The 24,334-nt window shown below is 50.0% G+C and overlaps 1 protein-coding gene across 4 annotated transcripts in view; it reads right to left on the bottom strand.

The window, feature by feature from the left end:
- Window positions 1-3,290: 3,290 nt before the first annotated feature.
- ATP2A3 (ATPase sarcoplasmic/endoplasmic reticulum Ca2+ transporting 3) overlaps window positions 3,291-24,334 on the bottom strand; it is a 77,384-nt gene continuing 56,340 nt past the window's right edge. For 3 of the 4 annotated variants that reach the window (XM_068909586.1, XM_068909590.1, XM_068909588.1), the window contains 11 exons: window positions 24,072-24,197; window positions 22,286-22,504; window positions 21,066-21,401; window positions 20,705-20,925; window positions 19,673-19,875; window positions 19,374-19,459; window positions 18,416-18,549; window positions 17,824-17,941; window positions 17,033-17,150; window positions 14,694-14,769; window positions 3,291-9,226 (listed from right to left, as the gene is read on the bottom strand). In XM_068909586.1, coding sequence (XP_068765687.1) covers window positions 9,160-9,226; window positions 14,694-14,769; window positions 17,033-17,150; window positions 17,824-17,941; window positions 18,416-18,549; window positions 19,374-19,459; window positions 19,673-19,875; window positions 20,705-20,925; window positions 21,066-21,401; window positions 22,286-22,504; window positions 24,072-24,197 — 1,704 coding nt within the window. In that variant the 3' untranslated portion in view covers window positions 3,291-9,159. The remainder of the gene's footprint in view (window positions 9,227-14,693; window positions 14,770-17,032; window positions 17,151-17,823; window positions 17,942-18,415; window positions 18,550-19,373; window positions 19,460-19,672; window positions 19,876-20,704; window positions 20,926-21,065; window positions 21,402-22,285; window positions 22,505-24,071; window positions 24,198-24,334) is intronic. The other variant, XM_068909589.1, reaches the window with a different exon arrangement.

Genomic DNA, 24,334 nt, shown 5'->3' with positions numbered 1-24,334 from the left:
CTGCTCACCGCGGGCCGGGGCGCGTGCCGGGCCACCCCGGGGGCGGCGAGGACTCGCGTGCCGGCCGCCGCGGCTGCCTGGCCCCGCTCGGCACGATAACGCCCACGGGCTGATTGCAAAGCGCCTGCTGCCTGCCAGATGGTGCTGGCATGAAAGCGTGCAGTTTGGGCTGTTAAATTAAATGGTGTTTGCAGACGGTTTACCTGCCCGAACGACGCGGTGGCCTGCAGATGAGGCCGAAGGCGCAGGGCGAGCAGCCGCCTTCGCAATGGCCATCGCTGCTGCAGCGCCGGGTCGAGCCTCTCTCTGCCTTTTCAAGGGTCGGCCATGGACAATAAATATTTTACTGCAAAGGGGAAATTAAAAAAAAAAAAGTGTAAGATGTGTTTTACAAACACATCTGCGTAAGGCATTTACGCAGAGCGCTGTCCCAGGCCGGCTTCACCCGTGCTTGTGCAAACACGGGAGCTATAAGGGCGGGGATGGCTTTAACTCCGGTTCCTGAAGATACAGAACTTGGGAGATCCTGTTAATAAGCTTGTGGTCGTTGTCTCCAAATAGCTCTTGCTGCTGTTGGGAGGTGGAGGCCTCAGCAGCAAACCTGGGTGCTGGTTTGCTAAACATCCTCCTGTTTTGGGGCTGCGGTGCTGGACCCTGCAGTCGATCTCAGCCCGATGGAAAGTCGCGTTCAGCTCCGGTCAGGGCCAACGCTTTCTCCGAGCACTGGGAGGGCTGGTAACGGCCCCCAGGCTGTCCCTGACAGGCCTGCCGGGGCTTCGAGCAGGAAGCCAGACGGCAGCTAAAGCAGCTTCTTCCACTTATTTGCGAAATAGGTTCAACCTCTTCTTGGGTCTGCCGAGAGAAAAAAATTCAAAAAAATAATACTTTTGAGGGAGGTACTTTGAAGCGTGAGCACACCCCTGCTTTGAGCTGCAGCATGCAGCTAATGCTCCCTGCCCAAGGCCCTGGCCAGGAAGGAGCAGCTCTTGGGAGCTGCTGGGGCAGAAAAATAGGGAGCCTAAACCCCGTGCTGGACACGAGCCCACCTGCACCTGCGAAGGCAGAGCCACCTTAGGAGTAAAGGCTACAACATCTTTGCAGAGAGCCAAAAGCAGCAGGAGGCTCTCAGACGTTGCTTTTCCAAAAACTTCAAATCTATCTTGGAAAAACGATAACAAATGAAGCCAATTACACACTCCAGAGTCACCTTTGGCAGCGTCCATAACGGAGCTCCGAATCTCCACCCCAAAAGCCACAGCGCAATGGAAATGTTAGGGCAGGGGCAAGACCATGCTCGATTCAAACAACAGAGTCACGTTGCCCCAGGCTCAGGAGCAGGGCTGCGAACGGGCACCCAAGCAAGGTGGTGGCCATGCGGCTTCAGGCTCCCTCTACTGCGCGGTGTGACCATCATGGTCCCAGCGGTGACACCGCCACATGGTCTATCCACGGCCAACTCGGTCACCTTGGCCAAAGCAGTCGCCCTCGCTGCCCACCCTCCCCAGCCACAGATGCCCACCACGGCGAGCCTTTGGGGCACAGCGCACCGCCAGCAGCATGAAGGGAAAAAAAATTTGGCAGAGGAGAGCAAGCGAGGTCCTATGAAACAGCATGTTCAGTTTTATTTCCAATTTTAACTTGTTCTTGACCTCTCCTCACTCCTTCCCAGCAATGCTGCCCTCGCTCCGTCTCCGTCCTCTGCAACGCCCTAGCTCAGACGGATGTTTTTGGTGGTATTAACTCCACAGAAGTGGCATTTCAGTCCTTGGTTGCCACAGCAACACTTCTGACTAGAAATATCTTGGCAATGATTTAGCCAACTCCAAAGCAAACAAATTAAATGGGGATGCTGAGGATACCTAAGGGAGCCAGAAGTCCTGTTCCCATCCATATTGAGGGGAATGCAACACCCGCAGCCTTCGGCGTGGCCTGGAAAGTCGTACAAGAGAGGGTAGGCCATGGGGCATGATGGCCCTTTTTCATGAAATGCCCGTTTAGTGACTTGTGCCCTGAGGCGGAGCGCACGGCAGCGCAGGGGTGGCCTGGAGATAGGCACAGTGGTGGGAGGGGGGTTCGGTGCAGACGGCTGCGTGCTGAGGCAGCGGCACATCTTGAGGGCAGTAGGAGCCAGCAGCCGGGGTGGCTCAAGCAGCTGCCCTCTCACTCCCACGACGGGCATCGAGGGCAGGATACGTGACATACCCCGATGTGTGAGGTACGGACCCAGCTTACAGACCTTGTCTGTGTTTAGGAAGAGGGACCCAAGCAGTTCCCCCCCTTCTACACCCAGGATTCACCCAGTCACCCCACTTCAACCCCTGCCCAACACCCCCTGCTTTTGCAGCTAACCCTCAGCAGCACCAGCTCTCTGCAAGCCGGCCCGCAGCAGCCAGTCTGTGGGGTTTAGCCTCCATCCCCTCCTTGGCAAAACAGCATAAAACAGGGTAAAACAGGGCCTGCTTTTGCCAGGCTAGTGACCTAATAGGTTAGAAACACACAGTTTGTAAAAAACCTGTTTGGGTCCCATCACCCCTTGGTCAGCACCTCCCAGTCACAGCATCTAGCAAGGGAGCTCCAGGTTCACGTCCTAGGGTAGATGTGCCTTGAACGGATGTTATCAGGAATTCAAGCTCGTCCCAAAACACAACCTCCAGCTGTGGCAGGGTTTTCCACTCAAAACATTACAATCACTAGAGATCTGGGTGACCTGGAGATAGAAACATAGAGCCCCAAGTTTCTCTAGCAGCTTGCAAGGCCATAGGAGGCCAAAATGGCTTGGACTAGACCCTTTGCTGCGATTCTGAGGCAACTTTGATTCGAACGAGCTGACATCTCAGCCACCAAAGAAAAGTCTCCCACCATTGAAAGACTAAAAGGGAAGGATGCGCTTTTGAGATCATGGTGCATGCAGGACTTATTTCAAGCTACTCTCTCAGCTGGGGGAGATAAGGTAGGAGCTGTTATGGATAAAATCAAAATTAGCACTGTTATTCGTATTCTTGTGCCCTGAGAGTGAATTAGCTGGTTCTTTAAAAATTCCCAACTGTCACATCATGCCACTCCTTTCATTTCGCCTTTGTCGTCTGATGCCAAAGGCAGGCTCAGCTCCATTTCTAGTTTGGCTGCTATGAAAACCCACAAGAAATCCTGATCTGGTGAGTACAATTCCTTTTACGGCTGAAGAATGCCCTCAGGCACTCCATACAGCTCTTATGGGCTTCTGAATTTCCCCCAAATGCGCGACAAACAGGCAGGAGCGGGGCAAGAAAAGCAAAAAAAACCCAGAGCCATCCAGTAAAATTGCTTTATTTCTGTAATTTCATAAGTATAAAACAAATCAGCCCAATATTACGTGAACAGAGTGGATCATAGTTATGTGACCACAATGAGCCTTCTTACGTCTTCACAACACACCTGGCTATTTACAGTCAAAGGACACAATTTAGGAAGCAGTAATTGAGTGGAAAAATATCTCTCATATAATAAAATAGGAAACCTTGTTTCTTTCAATTCTACCCCTCAAATAATACCCTCCCCCCACGATATGATGATTTACCTTTCACTACAAAGCACAAACTCAGAGATTTCTAGATTTGGCTGTTCAGGCATCATATTAAAAAACAAAACAAAACAAAACAAAACAGTATGTTCCTCGATTCAAGCCATGACCCTAATAGCACCTGCTAACAGCTCAATGGTTTCCCTCTTCCTCGTCCTAAGCGCTCAGATCAAGCCCAGCGGCGTCCACACAGCCTGGACATGAGCCTGCTCTACAGATGCCTCCATCCCTCCAGGTTCACATAAGGACATCCAGGGTCATTTAACACCCTGTTCTTACCAAAAGTTGAATGGCACCAAAAGGAAAGGGTCCAAGGACCACAATCTACCCTGCATGCCTCCTTGCTCACTCCAGTCCTGCAAACCTAAACCCAAACTGTGCCCTTACAGATGCTGCTGCTGGATCTCCCAGGGAGTCTAGTTCTTTTCCTCTGGTCCCACAAAACCAGCTCTACCGACCTGCAAGGCCCCCCCACCCACCTCACACCCAGCAAAGGCTGGATACGCACCACTGAAAACAGGAACGCCGTAGGGTGCGGGTCAGAGCTCGCTCCTCCTGCTGGGCCACGCACAGCCAGGAAAGTGCCACTGGAGGGGGGAAAAAAAAAAAAAAAAAGCCCAGGTGGGAGTGAGTGGGGACGCGCTCTCAGAGGAGAGGCAACGAAGGGAACAGCCCTGGGGCGTTGGGCCGGCGTGGGTGGCGAGCTGTGGCCCGCTGGCAACGGGGTGGCGTGTGGCCTTTCTGGCAGGACCATGGACAGCGCCTAGTTCCACCAGTTGGGCAACTGGGGCCTGCAGGAGCCCCCCACCGTGGGGCAGAGCTCCCTAATGGAGCCAGGAGGTGAAGGGGAAGAAGCATCCCTTCAGTTTTTAAAATCGGGATCTCCAACCTCTTTTATTCAAGGTGGTGGCCACTCCAGATATGGACAAACAAAAGAAAAAAATATCACAACTAAAGTTAGGAGCTGATTTGGGGAACTCCTGTGTGTTACGATTTCAGGAGAACCATAAAACAACATGATTCTCCGGTCACTGAAACTCATGGAACAACTCCCACCAACAGAAACAGCCCATAGGCTGAACCCCAGGCACATTTATTTGAGGAGTGCTTGCAGAATGAGACCCTGACTTGTAAGCAGCACGCTTGACATACAAAAGAGGGACCAAAAATTGCTGCTGAGTGGTCCTATTTCTCCTCTGGCTACTTTTGCCACACACCATGCACACAGGTAGCAGAGATTCTAGTTTAAAACCTCATCCTTCATTTCTCACTGGCCTTCCAGATTCATTTCTGTTACAGGAATGAAGTTCCCCAAGCCCTCCAACAAAGTCTATGCTTCCAACTCCTGACTTCTCTAAAACCTAATGGTACCATCCAGTCTTGGTTGAGCAGAACACTGGAAACACATGTAAGACATCATAGCAGTGCCAAAGTCTCAAAGACACAAATGAAAAAACTCATAGCTTTAACATCAAGACCCTGAACCATATTTGGTCCATCAAAGAAATTACCTGATAGAAATAAAACATAAGATGCAGTACTTCTCAGTATCATTTTTGCTTCTCCTTCCCCTCAGTTGCTTCAAGTAACAGCTGCCTTTTTACATTTCTAACGTACCTCCCGATAGGATTATGTGCCACAGATGGAAGAGCTCATCCAACAATTGGCTGCAATGATATGATATCCTGAAACAGCACAAAAGAGTTTTCACAGCTGTTGCCCAATGCTCACACAGCTGGTGCTTGCTCAAGGGATGAGGGATCCTCGCCTCCTGCCTTTAATTTACTGGTGTAACCCAACATGTTGACTGGCCCCTGAGAAAGGAATTTAAAGTGCTCACGGATAACCCCACACTGCCATCCTGGCGCTTTCTCTGCGATGCACTATGCACGGTCACTTCCCTTTACCTAGGAAGATCTGTCAGAACAGCCCACGCACGGTAAAAGTGTTGCTGGAAAGACACTGAATTTGATTAAAGAACTCTGACAATGCCAGGCAGCAAAAATTAAATTAAAATAAAATAAAAATAAAGTGATTCTTAAGCTCTGTTATCACAAAGGCAAAGATCCTAGCAGCTTTCCCCCTAGGCTGCCTTTTGTAACAAGCTCTTGGGCGAAACAGCTACACCAGTGTCCATCTCCAGTCTATTGCACACAACCAAACGCTTCAGTAAGACATCGAGACCCAATCCAAAGCCAATGGTCTCTGGTCTTTAATCTCCAATTTCGCAGAAGAACATACTCTAGCATGTAAAAGCGCCCAGCATGCTGCTGGTGACATACACATAATAAATAACTACTCTATGAATTTATCCCGACCCTTCACCAAAGCATAAAAGAAAAATAATTAGGTCTAAGGATATTTTTCTACTTCATTAAAATATTTGAACTATAAGCCTCTGTAATCAAAAAGCGGAGTGAAACCTGTCTTTCCCAACCAATGAAAGGACAAGCAACTAAAGAACAGAAGGGAAAAAAAAAAAAGAGAGATGTGTCCCTACTATTAAGAAATACGGATGTGTAAAAATTGGTCCCTCTTAACAAAGGGATGCCTGTTCCAGGTATCCTTAGTGCAGGTTTCATGGACTCATTATCAATTTCTGAAAGTGACCTAGAGACTTGCAATAAAAAGGTAAATGCAAATTTGCTGCTGCTGGAAAGAACAAGCCTTTGGCTGAGACACAGCTCCGATCTCTTGCACTCGATGGCTTGGTATTTGGTAACTCAAAATTGTAACCAAATGCTTGCAGGAACAGAGCAACGTTGCCAGGGCTTTCAGTGGTGTGGCAGCTTTGCTAACAATAAAATAACAGAAACTTCATCTCTCTTAAAATAGCCTTTCTGTTAGAGGGTTCAGAAGGATGTTTGGTACAACCACCCCCATCTCTCTGGTGTCAAATGAGACTAAGTAAAATTACCAGCAGGAATTTAATAGCAAGTCAGAATTTAATGATTTCATCTCTCTGTGCATGTGCCTGAAACACACTTTTTTTTAAAAAAAAAAATCTCCTAACATTACAGAACAGGAATCACTATTCATTACTCGTTATTGAGACTTATCTACAAGAAACTCTTGCACACATGTACATAGCTGGGTAAAATTAAAAATCACACACCAGACCTTCAGCTCAGGGGAAGCAGTGCCGTTCTGGTGTGCCACTCGGCATAGGTGGACCTAAGGAGTCGCTGCTGCTGGGACCGACCAAGGCAGCAGCATCCCAGAGAGAGGCCACGAAGCAATCAAAGTGCCCAGCGGGATCCCGTGCCACAGAGCAACACTGAATGGGGCTAGGATGCTCTCAGTCAGGTCCAGCCTCCACCTGCGTTTCCTGGATTTGCAGCCTCCAGGAAACACAGAGGCAATTTCTTCTGAAGTCACTGGACTGGTACCGAGTACACGAGAGGCTGGATTCAGCCCTAGATTAAATTCCTACAGGTTATTTTCTTGCACAGAGAGCTGGAGATGATCTATACTAGAACAAGACGAAACCTACCCTTTGGGGAAAGGGCAATTGCACATATATGGCATTAATTTTACTGAAGCCTTATTTTGAAGGCTTAAGCAGTACCTGGGTCATTCCCTGGTCTTCTGCTCCAGGGCGTGTTTCATCCATGGTGAAAATAGCCTTTAAAGAGGAATTGGCTGCCCCACTGGATCACCATTCAAATCAACCAGACAAACGGTTTGAAAAATAAAACTTCTTCAAGACAAAGTATAATAATCTTTAAAAAAAAATCAGCAACAACCTTCCTGTAACCACAGAGTATCTATAAAGATTTTTTTAAAGAGCTCCATATTAAAATTCCTTGAATACATTATATATTAAATACAGTTACAACATTTCATGCAAGGTTTTCTGTACATTAAATCAGCTCAGTAGTATAACAATTCTGTACATTCCCATTGGTCTGGGGGCTCTACTCATCTTTTTCAATGCTGGTGATGGAGAAAAGAAAGGAAGGATGATTTTTGGCACATACTATACAGAAGATTAGCTTGCTAGCTCTTGCCCATACAAAAGAGAAACAGAAAAGCACTGGAAGCTTTTAGGAGGCAAAAGTAAAATGAAACCCCAGACAGGAAAGGAGCAAAATGCTATCCAAACAACGTGGCTTTAGTGGCATTGGCTACTCCAGGCTGGAATTTAAAAGAAAGGACAGGCATGGTGTCCAGCTACCTAAGTATTATCAGGGTGGGATCATAGGGAAAAAGGAGGAAAAGAGGAGGGAGCAATAGGAGAGCTAGGAAAGAAATCACCTAGAAACAGATTCTCAGCTGATGCTACTCAATGGAGAAAGGTCAATATACTGGATCCCAAAATCCATGCCTGACCACTTGCAGACTCCACTCTCACTTGCAGACTGTATAATTCCTGCTGTGGAAACATCCCAAGAAGTTAAAATACAGCTGGTGCCTTATAAAAAAGGATTCCATGAAAAACACTACTCCTGGAGAAGGACTATATTATGTACAAGCATACATTCATTCCCATCTTTAGGCAAATCGCTGATGCCAAGGATGTCTTGTGCAAGACAGTGTTGTCCTCCCAGATAGAGAACACAAACTAATGGACAGCTACTTCTAAAGGCTTAAGCCCTATACGCTACTCCTGCTAGGGAAATATTTTAAAAATTAACCTAGTAAAGGGAGCGTGACCAGGAACGAGCAGTAGACAGGAGGAATAAAGTTATTCGTTCTCAGGTTTTGTTTTCAATGGTTGGCTCTACAAGGAAGATGGCAACAGCTTAAATAGTGCAGGAGATCTAACAAGATGGTCTGTGGAGAAGAAAAGACAAGACTAAGTCACGCTTTGATGTCTGATGAGCCTGAGAAGGTACAGGGCTTTCCACAACAAGGAGAAAAACCAGAGAACAACGTGATAAATAGGGAGATCTTCAGCATCTGCCACACACACACATGCACGCACACGCAGTCTCTACATATAAATACACGTCCACAAGATCTACAACACTGGCAGTTATCCAGGATATAGGGCACCTAGCCTTGAAACTACCTTCAGACCTGCTGCCGAAGCACGTAGGCAACACAGCTACCCTAGCAGTGAGCCAAGTCCCTGTACGCAACGCTCTCGTGGACACTACCAAGGGTCAGTGGCCGTAATCTGCTACTGCCACGTGTCCCTCCTCATTTCCTCCCCTGCCCTTACACGGATCCTAGCCCTCCCGCAGTACTGAGAGCTGTCCTGGTGTTATCTCGCCCAGCTCAGGAGAGCATCCTCCCATCCACTTTCTGCACACATTCAATCTTATTTTAACATCAGACTCTCCCTCCTTGATCTCCCGTGAAGGAAGCCTTCACTGAGCTCACTTGTTAGGTGGAAAATGTGAAAAAAAAGTCTAACATTTTGCAAGAATAAATCCCCAAGGAACTGGGTTACAACAATGACTCAGTTACATATAGGTCCATCCCCAAACCATACTTTAGCTGTCCAGTAATTGCACTGTTATGTACAAGAAAAAGAAAGCTACGAAACAAAACAAAATCAGTATTTTTCTTTTCGACAATTCACCCGCATTTGTCGGATAGTCGGACACATGCATGTCCTGCTGGCTTCTAGTGATGGTCAAACATGCAAGACTTCAGTCCGAGTTACAAGCTAGGGTTCCTTTATTTAGGAGAGTGTCATTCATTTCTTGTCCTCTTCTCCTGAAACGAGAAAAAAAAAAAAGAGAAGAAAACATATTAGCTAGGGTTCAAAAGCAAACCAGCTCCCAATTTTTTTTGTCACATGAGGCCCTTCCTGCTTCACAAGCCTGGAAAGGACCTTGTACAGCATCCAGAAAGAGCCAGTCCCCTGGACAGCTCTCCAGCCAGAGCATTAGCTCTCCAGCTGCCAGCAGCTTGGATCGGACAAGGAAGGGGCTCCCACGCGAGGAAGAATGAGGCAGACGCAGTCTGCACGTTGCAGGAGAAGAGACGAGTCAGAGCGAGGGGTATGACAGAGCTATGCACGAGCAAGAGAAGGCGAATAGGCAGGGATCATTCACCGCTTCTGACAGAAGGATTCACGGGCACCCAACGAACAAGGAGGCGGATGCCTCAAAGCAAGGAGCATGACTCTCTGCTTTGGCTCTCAATACGGCGCGTACTTGGCTGGCGCAGCTCTTTGCTCCTGCTTCCCACCATCCTCCCCAAAGCGCGTGTCTCTGGCCGCAGCTGGCAGCGGGATGGGGTCTAGATGGACACGGAGCCTGTGGCTGCTCTTGGGTCCAGCTCTCCACACACTGGCTTAACTTCTGACAGAGCCATTTTACGACACTTTACGTACAGAATATATAGTTACATCCGTGTATATATACCTCCAGCGCAACTCGCAAGGAACAAGCTACATGCTATTTCCACAGCACTTCTTAGCCAAGGGCTCTGCAGATACCAACACATTTAGCTTCCTGATGCACTAGGGATTGCACTACCTTCATTTTGCTGCTCAGGCGTAGACGTCAAGTCTCCTGAGACGTCCAGTCTCTAAGCAAATTGCAACTTGTACAGGAGCAAATCAAAATTTTGTAGCTGCCGGTCCTCTGTTACAATCCCAAGGCTGCCCTTTTCCTTCCTCTCCACCCTGTTGATGAACGAACTAGAATACGTAATGTAATAGGCAAAATGTGGCCTATTACATTTTCTATTACGTTTTCTCCCAATATAGCAGGAGAAAACCCACTAATGTGTTTGTCTGCCCATGACGTTTATCCCTCTCTCTCTCTTCTCTCTCGCTATTTTTTTTTTTTAAATAAGGTGGCACTTTCCGAGATGGGTTAGAAAATCACTTATTATGAATATTTTGACCGCATTCCTTTATCGTTCATCTCTGCACACAGCACTACGCATCTTGAAGAGATGACCGCTGTTATTATGCTCTTGACAAATAAAGGTCTTATCTGAGGTTATGAACTATCCTCAACTTTAGTGCAGGCAATCCAGGTGCCTACACGCTTCCAGGGAAATAAATAAAAGGAGAGAGAGAGAAAATTCTTTCCCAACTTCTGCTAAAATTTCTTTTCAGCCCCTTTGTGTCCTGATTTAAAATGGCAGCTTCTGTCTGGATGAGTTAATCCTACTAGATTTGACCATTAAAAACTAACCGAAGCAAACCAGCTCCCTCCGCTCCTTGTAGCATCAGATCGAGGTATGAATTTTTGAGAAACTGAAGGAGATACAAGCAGAGTAATGCAAAGGCGCCACTGCTGCAGGCTTCAAAGTTTGAGGCAATGATGGAGCAGGAGGCACCTCCCCAGGATGGGCCTGAGCTCCTCAAACCTGATGGTACCTTTGGAGTTGCCGATCTCCCTTCATTATGGAGTTGTGCCCACACCTGGTCTGTGCAAATAGTCATCCCAGTGATGTACGGTGGGAGCCACCCAGTCAGGGACTGTCGGTGGGAACCTGGTCCTGCTGATCCCACGTGTCTACAGACCTCTGCAGCCCACTGCTCAGGCCTGGGCTGGGAAACGCACGTGTGCTTTTGCCGTGCTTGGCTGGTGAAACGTAGAGCATCTGCAGTTCCCAGCTCCCAGCATGGGGAGCACAGGCATTCCGTTTTCCCCACCGCCGGCCAGGAAGCACACCCTCACTCCATCCCCACAACCTCTACCAGCAACTTCAGAGCAAAAAAACCCCAAAACTAGTCTACTCTGAAGTACCACGAAGAGGGAAGAAATGCAGAAACGTTTTCACCCTCAAAAAGTCAGCTGAAATATCACAATTCAAACTCAGGAATACAACTTGGAAGAAATAAGGAGAACTTACAAGAAACCTAGAAGTTGCTTGGGTGTCTCAGGCAGCTAAACAGTCCCCGCCAGAGCAAGCGAGCAACAAAAAGGCAGTTATTTGGCTGGCCGCAGCACTTCCCCAGTCCACTGCGTTTCATAGTTGTGCAAACAGCTACATGGCCATGATGCACTGGCTGACGCTGGGACAGGAAGGGGGCACTTCTGCAGCACCAACACTGAACGTTTAACCACAGCCTTGGGCTCCTCAGCCTCTCCAGATACTTTTCAAAATACCACTCGCAGGCCTCTGAGCAAAAACACCTAAGCGCGCAGGCCTACAGGCCTTGCAGCGAGTCTGAGATTTCCAAGAGAACTGAATTCAGCCAACGGCCCAATGCCCACTTAATTTCAATAGGATCTTGACCCCTAAATCCCTCTGTGGGGCTGTCCTCTCTGCTCACCAATGACAGACTACAAGGAACTCCAAGGAACTATCTGCAGAAATAGCTTTTGGGGGTGGTCTCAATTCTCCCGAAGCCACTTTGATCCTGCCTCACAATATCAAATTTATCCAGGCTGTCACAGCCCTTAAACTCATGCAGATTTGCATCCAAACAACAAAAGCCCTCTTCCTGCAGGATCTGCTCTCCACCAGAAGAGTCAAGGCCTTGCAGGAGGTTTTCATTATTGCTTTTGACTCTTCTCTTACCGGGTTCCCACAAAAGCTGATGCCGGGGGAGTGCGGCCGCTCGCCTGCAGCGCTGATCGCTCCCTCGGCCAAGCTCTGGCAGCAGAGCAAGCTGCTGCAGTGCACGTGCCTCCAAAAAACAAGCACCGCTGCCGCAGCGCTCCTGGCAGCTTCAGCTGCGATGCCGGCTCCCAGGAGGAGACAGAAAGGGAAACTGGCCCGCATCCCTCGGGATCAGCACAGCGGCGGCACTGAGCGCTGCACCTCCCCTGGCCAGGCCTGCAGCATGAGGATGTTTTCTTCCTGCATTTCCCTCTGCTCTCCTGTTTCTAAAGCATAGCATACACGAGAGAAGAAAAAAAAAGCGCCAGCAGAGCTGTAAAGTCCCATCTGGAGAGATTCGCACGCTCAAAGGTGCAGCAATGCTCTCCTCGAGAGTATCCCACAGCTCAAACAAATGACTTGGCATCTCGGGAAGCATTCCTTCCCCTTCCGCGCACAGCTTGGCTAAGGTAGCCACCCGCAGAGATTACCCTACAAGGGCACACCACAGCCTCGCAAACGCGTTACCAGCTCTTCTGCTGCTCTCTGTCTCCTGGAAAGTGGAGTACTATTTTGTCCACACTGAAATTGCATTGCTACAACTGCTCACTTGCTTAGGAGGGCCTTTTACAGACTGCTGTTGTCTCAAGGTGCGGATGTACTGGGGAGATATGAGAGAGGAGGGCTCTTTTGCCAAGTGTTGCAGCTTTTTTATGATCAGAAATGGAAATGAGGATCTCTGTATCTGCGGCTGTCTCTGACTGACGTTGGGCTGAGGGATCTGGAGCCCTGGACCTACTCCCACTGAGCTGAAGTCACCATCCTGAGCTGCACCATCGGGCCATAAACCGTGGAGACGGGACCCCACGTGCTCGTCACTGCACTACCACATCTGCAAACTGCTCTTCACTTGGAGGATTTTCAAGTATAAAGATGAAATAAGATAAGAGGTCAAATTTCCCTCGGCGGTCGGGATGCTCACACAAAACGCACAATCTCTTGTTGAAATCGGCTCCTGCAGCAGAAGAGAGCAGAAAGCAGCGCTGCGCAGGCCGATGACGAGTAGCCAGCGCTAGAGGTTGGCTAAGGCTTATAAAATGAGTCGGCTGCAGCAGTGATCAAAGCGCATAACGACAGAGAACTGCATTAATATGAATATCAGTTCAAAACAGGGAAGCCTGGGACCAGGATTGCTAATCCCAAGCCAGGATTGCTGCTTACTCTATTGAAGGAATGTGAAAACACTAAGGTGGCAACACTGACAAACGGGACAAGTTTGCATCAAGATAGCAAAGACGAGAAGGACAACGAGAAGGTGCAGGGGGCCGACTGGAGGGCAGCAGGATGGCACTGATGGTGTACAGAGTGGAATGAGCACTGAGGATTAATCGCAGGGATTTGTCTGGATTTTCTACCTCTGGAAACCACTCAGAAAAGAGATTCTGCTTGCTTTTGGCACACCTCCCTGGAAGCTTTCCTTCTGCGTGCCCTGGGGCTAAGAAAGAGCAATATACTTACTTAGATGCATAGGGCATGGCAAATACTAAGAATATCAGGTCAAGAGGTCCTTGAGGGTGGTCAGCCACAAGAACAAAACCCTGGCAAGCCCGTCAGCATGTATCTGTCTGAGAAGGACTTTGTGGAGGCATTGGAGAACATCTGCAAGTTCCCACATTGAACATCTACGGGTGAGATCGTACAGCTCAACCGCGCGCTCTCATTTGCTGTCTCACACTTGCTTTGCTTCCCAAAACTGAGACAGCAGAAATCTCAGAGGGGCCAGAGATGGGTGAAGTCAGTCATAAACATGCAATAGATGCCAGATAAGAGCCTGGAAATGAACTGGGTAGAGGTATGTAAAATATTGAGACCAGAGTAAGAACTGAAGAGTCTCAGCTTCTACTTCAAGGACAAAGGGGAAAAAAAAAGAAAAAAAAAAGAAAAATCGATGGAAATACAACTTATCTAGATCTGATCAAAGGAAAAGCTTTTCCATGTGAAAACTGAGTCAGCAGAATGCACAGCTGTAAATTTGCAGCCATCACCTGAGGCCTAGGCTTTGGCCTGGAGAAACAGCTACTGCTAAACGACAAAAATGCGCTGAGTTTTCAGAAGTGTGGAAGCCCCCGGGCCACCTGTAGGGAGCAGAGCGGACAGCTGAGCTCTTCTGGAACACCTGGTCTGAAGACCAGGTTTTATGTTAATGACTCATAATGCTTTTTTATCTTCGTGACCTTTGCAGTGCGGTATTATGCATCTTGAGAGGAGGGAGCACACTGCCAGGCGCTTTCCTTATTTACAAAACTGGCAGACACAGAAACTGGCAGCGCTGTCCTGCAGCCACCAAGAAATCACAGAAAAAAAAGGCAGGATGGCACTTTGAGAGCCTCCTAGCAACCACCATCACCCAGCACAAACAGCTCCTCCAAGGTCACACCTCACCGGTCCTCCTCCACGACGCAACCTCCACCACCACCATCGCCCTATGCTTCACTGCGAGGAAGAAAGCGAAAGAGGGGCCAGAGATACCCTGATCACAGATACATTATCAGGTAGTTTTCAATGATACATTCCCCCAGACGCTGTCCAAGCAGGTCCCCACCACACACGACAAAAACTTTGGCAGCAGCACAGGAATACGGCATTCAAGGATGATGCACATAAGAAAGCCAACCCTGTTTGCTCTGGAGTCCTGCAGGTTTTCAACTGGTGCTCCCCGCTCCACGTGTTTCTTACTGTCCTCAGAATTCCTGGCAAAAAAATCACAATACCACATTTAAAAGTGGTTTTTGTTTTGTTTTGAAGTAAATCTGCCCAGAGGAATTGGGAAGATGCAGGGTTTTAATGTTTTCTTTCAAATGGGATGATTTAAGCGTGATTTTGCCCTGTAGCTGTGATTGAATAGCTGCATTGGAAACTCTTGCTGGATGAGACACAGAGCAACCAGTTAGCATGACCAGCACCAGCGCCATGACCGCGTGGATGGAGGTGGCTCAGGGAAATAGGCACATTGGTAGCATGGCAGGAGGGACCCAAAAGCGGGAAATACTGTGAGCTGGTACAATCATATTCAAAAGCATTGCACATATTCCAGAAACCCCACTGCGCTTGGAGCTGTACACACAGAGTGAAAGAAAAGCCCTTCTTCAAAGAACACTCAGTTTTCAGAGAGAAATGCAAAGTGCGGGAGAAAGAAAGACTCATCCCCACACCACAGATGGTGAAGGGAAGATCAGAGGCATGCATGGAACAGGACAGCTGAGAATTTAACTTGCTCGCCCAAATCCTAGCCCAGTGCCGTGCCCTGAGACTATCGCTACAGGCTTGTAATAATACAGTAAGCAGACCTGGGTGATGCAAAGCACCTGATCAGTCTGTTGAGAGATGCGTCGATTAAATAAAAATAAATAATTTCCATCCGCTCTGTAAAAACACGAGCTTGCCCATCTCTGTTTCTTGGTGGAGGGTTAGCTGAACAATTGCTGTGGTTATGACTCAGCTGACCACAGAAAGAAGAGCTGACGCGAGCACCCCCAGCTCACTGTTCCCCGGACAGACAGAGCAATGGGAAACATGGCCTGGCAGGGCTGTGCCGGCTTGCTCCAATTTCCCTTTTGCTGTTCACAGCCCTTTGCAATCGCACAGTTCTGCTCCAAGAGAAACTAAACCTCCATGGGTTCCCTGTTTGACATCTCCCTACGCAAGTTGTTGAGGGAGCCGGGGGCCTGCGAACGTCCCCAGAGCAGCGTCCTCCCTCGAGGACTCCCCAGTCCTCGGCACGGTGCTAGTACAATCTGCCAAGACCCCTCTTGCCAGGAGGCAGGAGACCTGCCTAACCAGACCTGCCTTTTGTCCTGAAATGCAAGAATGGATTCACACCATTTGCCTGTATGCTTCATAGGGTGAGTAAGCAAAAAGGAGAGGGTTTGCTAGGACACTGGTGGCCTACAAGGGGAGAAAGCAAGACCTGAGCAAGGTGACGGTGCGCAGCAGGGCCTGGAGGTCACCCAGGTTGCTCATCTCCCACCCCAGGCCCACTACTTCTCCTTCCCTGGGCAAGGACAGTCTTTCTCCTGCCTTTCTTCTTTCTGCTGTCACTGCCAGGGTGGGCGAACACACCCTGAAGAACGAGTGAAATCTATTTTTCTGTTGCTGCCCATACACTGAGGCCCAGAGCGCTGGAAAGGGCTAGCTCCTGCGGTGGGCACAGGGCCCTTGGGCACAGGGCCCTTGGCCACCCCCGGCCACCCCAGCCAAAACCTTCCACAAAGGCAAGGAAAACCTGAAGGTTTAACTCAGCACAAAGATAGTACCCGCAGCAATGTCTTTTGCAAGAAATGAAAGAAAAGATGATATAATATCTTTCAGAGGGCTGTCTAAACACACGCTGTGATTTACGGTGCAGAGCCCTGCCGCGCACAGGAGCCCCGGCCCTGCTATAAACAGGCTCGGCCTTGTCTGAGCTGCTTTTCTTCCTCTGTCTGCCACTGGGCTAAGCCCTAAGAGGTGCTGGCCAATGGAAACCCCCACTAGAAACAGCTTTTAAGGTCTTCGAGTGGTTCAGTCTTAAAATGGAGGTGGCAAACTTGACATAAGAATGGCCACAGCAGGGTGGAAATCCAGGGAAGTGGGAAGGAAGGATTCCTGTTAGCAACCAGTGTTTGCTCTGTTTTGCTTTAAAGAGGGGATTTGGTTCCCAGAGATTCAAGAAGAGCTGGATAAACAACCGTGGCAGATTTATCTATTGTTCCACCTTCTTGGGAATATTTCAAACAGATTTTAGTATCAACTGCTATGCCTGATGTGGCAACCGGGAAGGAAGGGAGTGCAAGGAGAAGTCTATCTTTCACAACATGCCACGCTGGAGAAAGCAGATGACCATGCAGGGCACAAACTCAATATGAGTACAGAAGGTGAATGAGGGGTCTCGAAGCCATCAAGCGACACCAAGCAAAGCGCCATAGAGCAAACACAGCATCGGTCAGCAGCTATTTTCTTGCAGACCATGCTCACCGTCTAGGTGGTTGCGGGAAAGGTACTTGAGTCCTTCATCGAGCAGGATAACAGGCAGGGAAATTTTCAGTACAACCACCCACTGTGGCCAGCTCAGGGGGGTTACTTGGAAGATGAGCTGCAAGGCAGAAAGGATTTGACATGTTAATAGGTAAGGATATAGATTTATTTTGTTTTAAAGATCAGGTTAACTTCTGTTGCATTGCCACATTGCTTGCCACAAGATTGAGGCAAAGGTCAGCCCAGGTACAAGGACTGAGGGTCCAGACAGGCCAAACAGCAGGATTTCTCTGAGGTCTGTCAACATCACAAGGTGGCTCCTGGCCAGGCGTCAAAAATGATGCCCCTCACCTCTCCTGTGCAGATGGGGAAAGTGAAGCACAGACCAGGGCTTTGCTCATGTTCACAGAGGAACTCAGCAGCAGAACAGGACACTCGCATCCTTAGACACAGCAACCGCTTCACCTCACTTACCCTCAGGCATCAGCCGAGGAACCCCAGCACTGGATTGCAGAGGGAGCCAGTGCCTTCAGAAGGGGCTGAGCCACCTTCTGGAGGTATCTACACCTCTTTGCCTTTATTGCCCATAAAGAGAGCTGCTAGCTTAGGGAAGCGCCTAGTTGGGGCAGGGTGAATCCCAGCCCCGCTTTCAGTGCAGGTCACAGGTCCTCAGCCACTCACTGGGAAGAACCATCCTGTCAGCATCCAGACCCAAAGGTGCCTGAGGAAGTTGCTCTTCCGAGGAACGAGCCCACCACGAGCCACGCAGGGAGGAAGGACAGAGCACTTACAGGCAGGGGCTTGACGTAGAGAATGAGGAAGTGCAGTGCCATGGACATGACAATCGCCCCCAGCAGCCAGATGTTGAGCCACGGAGGCATCCGTAGCAGCGACTGGTTCTCAGATACGCTGCAAAAGTGAGCGGACAGTCGTTAGCGCAAATAACCCCTCAGCTCCACAAGCCTGTCCAAGCTGGAAGGTTTCCACCCCTCTCCAGGATGCAGGGCTATACAATATAGCTCCCTTCTTCCACACTTCAAAGCTTCAGGCTTTGCCACAATTTGGATTTGAACATGCACTTCAATACAACCAGCCACGCATGGATTAGGACTGGATGTTAACACAGCAAAATTCTGCAAAAGGATGCAGATGTAGTCATTTCTCCACTGCCGTTAACAGTGACACATTGACTTGTGAGGAATTTATTTATGGTAAGCCAATGGTCCCCTGCAAGACCGTTCAGAATAGCTCTGCCGAGTCAAATCAAACACCCTCCTCAGCCTCCATCCATGCTCTAACACTGCCACTAACAGACGCTCAAAGAAACCCCCTGTGGAAGAGGTGAGGTGGAGAGCACACAGGACTACCCTACACCAACTGTACCTGTTCAGAGCATTGCACATTTCGATTGTCACCAGCACGGACAGAGCCATAGTGGTTGGATATCGAGACTCGAAGATTTCACAGTCGATTCCTTCAAAGATTGGATTGTCCTCTGTGCACCTCATAAAGTTCCTCTGTCAGCACAGGAAACTGTTCGTAAATACTTCACAGAACAACAGTACCATATAAAAAAGGCAGGAAGGAGGTGGAAAAGGTAGATTGCTTCGTGGGGGAACACAGTGAACCTCGCTCATTAGAGTTGCCATCAATATCCTATGGTTCAGAGCAGCTGATAAAACAGTATAAAGCAATTTACCGTTTATTTCAATTGCGGCTTTGCACAGTTATGTCTGGATAGTTGCTAGCAGATTTTTATGTGCAGTTAATTAGTTGTTTGAGTGAACTTGTATCTCCATCAGAAACAGATCTTCCATTGCGTAAGACATTAGTTACAGAGCTATGGCCAACCACGCTGGACGAGAAGGGAAGGAAGGATAAAATGAACCTGAAGATGAATGAATCCTTGGTGAAAGAGCTAACAAAGTTGGAGACAAGCCTAGATCTTATCTCCATATGGAGACCTCAGCCTCTGTCCAGGGCTCTGCAGCCCAGAAGCTGCAATCTCCTCCTGCCAACCCCTGGGGGCTGCCTCTCACCAAGGGCATGATGGGACGCTGTTTCTCATCGACCCACTCAGACCCTACGACAGTGCAACAACTGGTCCGTTTCAACTTGGCATCAGATACAGGAGTTACTTTCAGCTTCTTTGGACAAAGTCCCCCTGCCCGTGCTGGTTGCTGACAGAAGCAAGGATGGGAACATGGATCTGAGGGAGAAAATCTGCTATTTTTTTAAATTAGTCTTTTCCATCAGGAATTTGGGAATGTTACAATAACTGCAGAAGAAAGGAGAGAGAGAGGCAAAGGCCCCAGGACCCGATTCCAAGTTGCCAACTTACCAGCTGATGAAAGGAGACTTGTGGTCCTTCAGCATCATACAAGAACCACCAGGTTGCTGCCCCCACCGTTGCCAGGCCAACATACACTGCAGCCAAAGAGAGAGAAACCCTTACTGCAAGCACCACGGTCGCTGCATTACGACAGGACAAGGACCCGCAGCCCGTCCCCGTGACTGGATGGACATATCCAGCCCTGCTGGACATTACAGCACAGGCCAGGACTGCCAGCAGGCCCTGGGAGGAGCGCAAAGACCATGGCCAGCCAGGAAACACAGCATGGCATGCGCAAAGGCTCCCACCTCCAATGGCCAGGTAGCGGAAGAAGAGCCAGCCGCTGATGAGGGGCTCCTTGGGGTTGCGGGGCAGCTTGTCCATGATGTCGAGGTCAGGAGGGTTGAAGCCCAGCGCAGTGGCCGGCAGCCCGTCCGTCACCAGGTTCACCCAGAGCAGCTGCACTGGGATGAGCGCCTCGGGCAAGCCCAGAATAGCCGTCAGGAAGATGCTGCAGACAAAAGACCCAGAGATTCCTAAATTACTTGCCTTCCAGGGAGGCAGGGAAAAGTATCCGTATTGTCCAAAGGGACAGAGAGCAGGAACCTTGGTCCAGATACGCCAAACTGAATATTCACCCAGATTCCCGCAGCCAAACCCACAACCCCAGAGCCAGGAGTCTGAAATCCAAACCTGAATTTTGCAGTTACAATTTGTTTTGCCATTAAAATTTGTTTTGCAGTCAAAATCAACCTCTGAGCTAACCACCAACCCACCACAGCCACGTGGTTTCCCATTCCCAGGGAACATATCCCCACTGAAACACTTGCACAAAAGATTCCCAGGGGATCCCTGCTATCCCCAATGTTGTGCCCACATTGCCAAGAAGGGCTCTGATTTTCTGGGAGGGTCATTTCATGGGACTGATGGGTGGTCGGGACAGGCAGCGCAACACCACCTCGCTGTGTCTGTCCCAGAGGCTGCCCACAAGTTCTTGCACAGTGCACTGGTGTGACCCACGGGCAACAGCCTCTGCACAAATACCTGCATCCCTGGCATTCCCTGGCTGCGCTTAAATAAGAAATATGTTGGCTCTTGGAGGGGCAGACTTGTTTATAAAACTATGAAAGAAAAATCTCTCTGCCCCTGGGAAACAAGGTAGGACATCCAGCACAGAGTCCCCTGGTTTGGTACTCGGGGTCACAACTTCGGCCAACAGGCATCTTGTCCTGCCAAGGGGGAGGAGGACACAGCTGGGTCTCGGCACCCTAAAGGACACCTTTCCTGCTATTTTCCCACTTCCCTCAAGCCGGGGCTCAAAGGACACTGGAAGCTCTCACCAAACGACCTCTCCAACATTAGAGGAGATGAGATAGCGGATGAACTGCTTCATGTTGTTGTAAATGGCTCTGCCCTCCTCGACAGCAGACACGATGGTGGAGAAGTTGTCGTCGGAGAGCACCATCTCAGCAGCCGACTTCGCCACGGCTGTGCCGGACCCCATAGCAATGCCAATCTCTGCCTTCTTCAGGGCAGGCGCGTCGTTCACGCCATCGCCAGTCTGAATGAAGTGCAGGACGGGTATTAGAAGGACAGAATGAAACAGGCTGGGCAGAAAGACAAGCTTCAGGCATGAAAAAGCAGGCTTGGCCCTCTGAAACGCTTGCCCTCTCGCCAGGCTGGGACCAGTGTGGAACTCACCATTGCCGTGATCTCGTTGAAGGACTGGAGGTACTCAACGATCTTGGACTTGTGAGCAGGCTCCACACGGGCGAAGCAACGGGCTGAGCGGCAGGCCTGCCGCTGGGCCTCTGGTGAGAGGTCGTCAAACTCCCGGCCCGTGTAGGCCTTGTCAGCCACATCCTCGCTCTCTGAGAAGATCCCGATCCTCCGGCAGATGGCCACGGCCGTGCCTTTGTTGTCCCCAGTGATCATGATGACACGGATGCCGGCTTTGCGGCACATCTCGATGGACGAGGTCACCTCCTTGCGAGGGGGATCCAGCATCCCCACGCAGCCCACAAAGGTCAGGTTGTCCTGATGGTAAAAAGGGAGGACGCACGTTAATCTCCTCAAGCCTCCTTGGGGACAGAGGCTCCTCTTCCCACCTTTAAATCACCCCATGCACAGGGATCAAAGGACACTGGAGCATTTCCCTTGCAAGGGTCCAGGTCTCGTTCCCCAGTAAAATCACGGGGAAATTTCCTACTAGCTGCAACAAAGGAAGATGGCCCCTCACGTGCACCTTGCTGCTCCGTCTGACACAGTTTCCACTGTAACCTAGTCGAAGGGGGACACCATTGCTTATCTGCCCTATGCATCACACCTCAAATCTTTCTACTTTGCTTTCCTCATCCCTGTCCCCCCTGGTGGTCCCTGAACACCTCCTGTAACAGCAGAAAGCCCCAGGTTCAGCAGAGCTGTTCCGCACGCTGAAATCAAACCAAGAAGGCAAACGCTTAGTAGAGGGGGCCGTTCCCTTAGGAGCAGCCTGCTATGTGCAGCTCTGCAAGTGGGTTGGAAGAAGGAAGCTGAACTATTGGCCTGCTTGGATCCCCAGGAGAAACCAGAGAAAATGTGAGAACTCTGCTGGGGCAGTGGAAGTTGGTGGAAAACTCAATTTTGGGAAAAAGGAAAATTGCTGCAGCCTGTGAGCTGTGCTGCTGCAGGGGCAGCAATCATAGCAAGGGGATCACAGTTACACAGGGGAACAAGAACAAAACCAAAGACGACCCTACTGCTTGGAGTTCAGCTCCTCCTGGCAAACAGGGCCAGGATTTTCCCCAGGCCGCCTGCCCATCGCCTCTCAGATCTCCACTCTCCATCCCTGCAAGGTAGTGTGATAGCAAGAAAGAGCCTCCCAGTCCTACAGCAGTGGCCCCCACTGCCTGCCCCAAGGCTCCCCGTTTGCTCTCCGTTACCTCGTAGTGGATGAACTTGGTGGAGTCGTCCAGCTGCATGGACTCCTTCCGGACAGGGGCATCATGGGTGGCCAGTGCCAGGCAGCGCAGCGTGTCGATGCCCATGCCCCAGTCCCGGACTCGGGACAAGATCTTCTCCCGGATGGAGGAGGTCAGTGGGACCCTGCTGGTGCCCACGCGAACGTAGGTGCAGCGTTCGATCACGCTTTCTGGGGCGCCCTGGGGAAAAGGAGAGGAACCAGTCTCAGGGTGGCCCAACCATCCCAGGCCCCAAGCAGCTTCTTGCAAACAGGCTGAATTCCCAGAGTGCCCCAGAAACTGCCTTGCGAATCAGCCAGACCTCAGCCCTGGCCACGCTCTTGCAGATGGGCTTGGAGGCAAAGTGCAATGAAAGGTAAAAAGCCCTTTCAAATAGCTACAAGAATTAGAAACTGGAGGTTGACTGTCTTTTGTAAGCATTGAGAAAAGTGACTGCAGGAAGGCAGAAGGTTTGGGACAAGGAGAAGAAACTCTCCTCAAAGCTCCAGAGTGCACACGGTCTCCTTGCAAAGGCTGGTTGAGACAGTGAGCTCCACGCCCTCAGTTTGCGCTAGAATGGCACCCTCGACTGTGGCAACGCGCCGCCTGCCTGGCTGGGAGAGATGAACTTTCTTCAGGTCACCAGACAGAGGAATCTGGCTCAAGGGGGAAATCTGCCTCATGCCTCTAGACCTACATGCCTCCCCATTACTCCAGCAGCACCTATCCCATGCCAGGTCTGCAGGAAGTGAGGATAGTAGGTCTCCATCTCCTACCAGGGGAGGATGCTCGCAATGCCTATGTGATTTAGGAACACATACCCCATTGCCCTTTAATATCCCAGCATCGCACCCCAGCTCTTTTGACCCTACAAAGAACCCTCAGCGTTCCTCTAACATAGCACTGTCACAACAATACGTAACCCCACAGTTGTTCCTCTTAAAAAAGCCAGCTCCCACAGCTGACAGCCAAGCCTACAGCTCCAGGGGCATTCAGACAATCCTGACCTGACCAAGAAGACAGAGTTCATCCAGAAGATCTCCAAGTGGGAACAACAATATACAAATCTTCCCAGAGTCAGCAGGGAGAAATTCCTGCCACTTCTCCTCTGTTTCTTTCTCTTGGGAAGAAAATGCCTTTAAAATACTGTTTTATTTCTGGTTACAGCAGAAAGTTGAAAATAGCCCTCTGGGCATTACCAGAGTCAGAGGGTACAACCCACAGATGCAAGCCCCATGTTTTCTGCAGGGGCAGCTCTCCCTTGCCCCAGCGTCCTGCACCAGGAGATTCAACTCCTTTTCCTCCCTCTAAATGATCTACCTCCTTTTTCTATCGATACTGCAAAGACTCACCTCCTACCTGACTGCACCAGTTTACCTGCTGGCTCTTGGACCCCCCGGTCAGCTCATGGAGGAGACAAATGAACTGTCCACGGAGACTGGATCATGCCTGAGACCGACACGTGCTCCTGGAGGGAGGCATGGCTCCTCCTGTTTCCCAGCAGTGCTTTCTAATTGCATCATTTGCTCCTTGATCCAACTTAGCTCCACTCACAGGACCTCTACCTACACTCATACACACACAGAACTTTTTCTGGACGCAAGGAAACACCAGCCTCCAACAGCTGAAAATCCCCACTTTTCCACAAGCGGACCATCAACACCTTCTCCAGCACGATTCGGATCTCGCTGAGGTGTGCGCAAGGCTGGGGGTGAGGGAAGGAGGCTGTGATCCCCCCAAGGCTGGCAAGGAGGACCTTAATTCCTACCTTGACGAACATCTTGCTGCCAGCGGAGTTATGGCTGGTGCCGATGGGGGTGCAATACACAGACATGGACTTGCGGTCGCGGGAGAACTCCAGGGTGCACTCCTTCTTCATCAGCTGCTTGATCACCTGTAGGGAGAAGCAGAGGCACGGGGCTCAGCGGCCTCCATCAGGCAGCTGCTGCTGCTCAATGTTAGCTGACAGCCCTGATGAGTACACAAGCTGGGAGAGACTGGAGGGATGATGATGCATAGACACATCCACCC

Source organism: Struthio camelus, chromosome 16 (genome assembly GCF_040807025.1).
Source record: "Struthio camelus isolate bStrCam1 chromosome 16, bStrCam1.hap1, whole genome shotgun sequence".
Taxonomy (NCBI): Eukaryota; Metazoa; Chordata; class Aves; order Struthioniformes; family Struthionidae; genus Struthio; species Struthio camelus.
The sequence above is the reverse complement of the archived record's forward strand: the minus strand, read 5'-3'. Positions and strand labels throughout refer to the sequence as shown.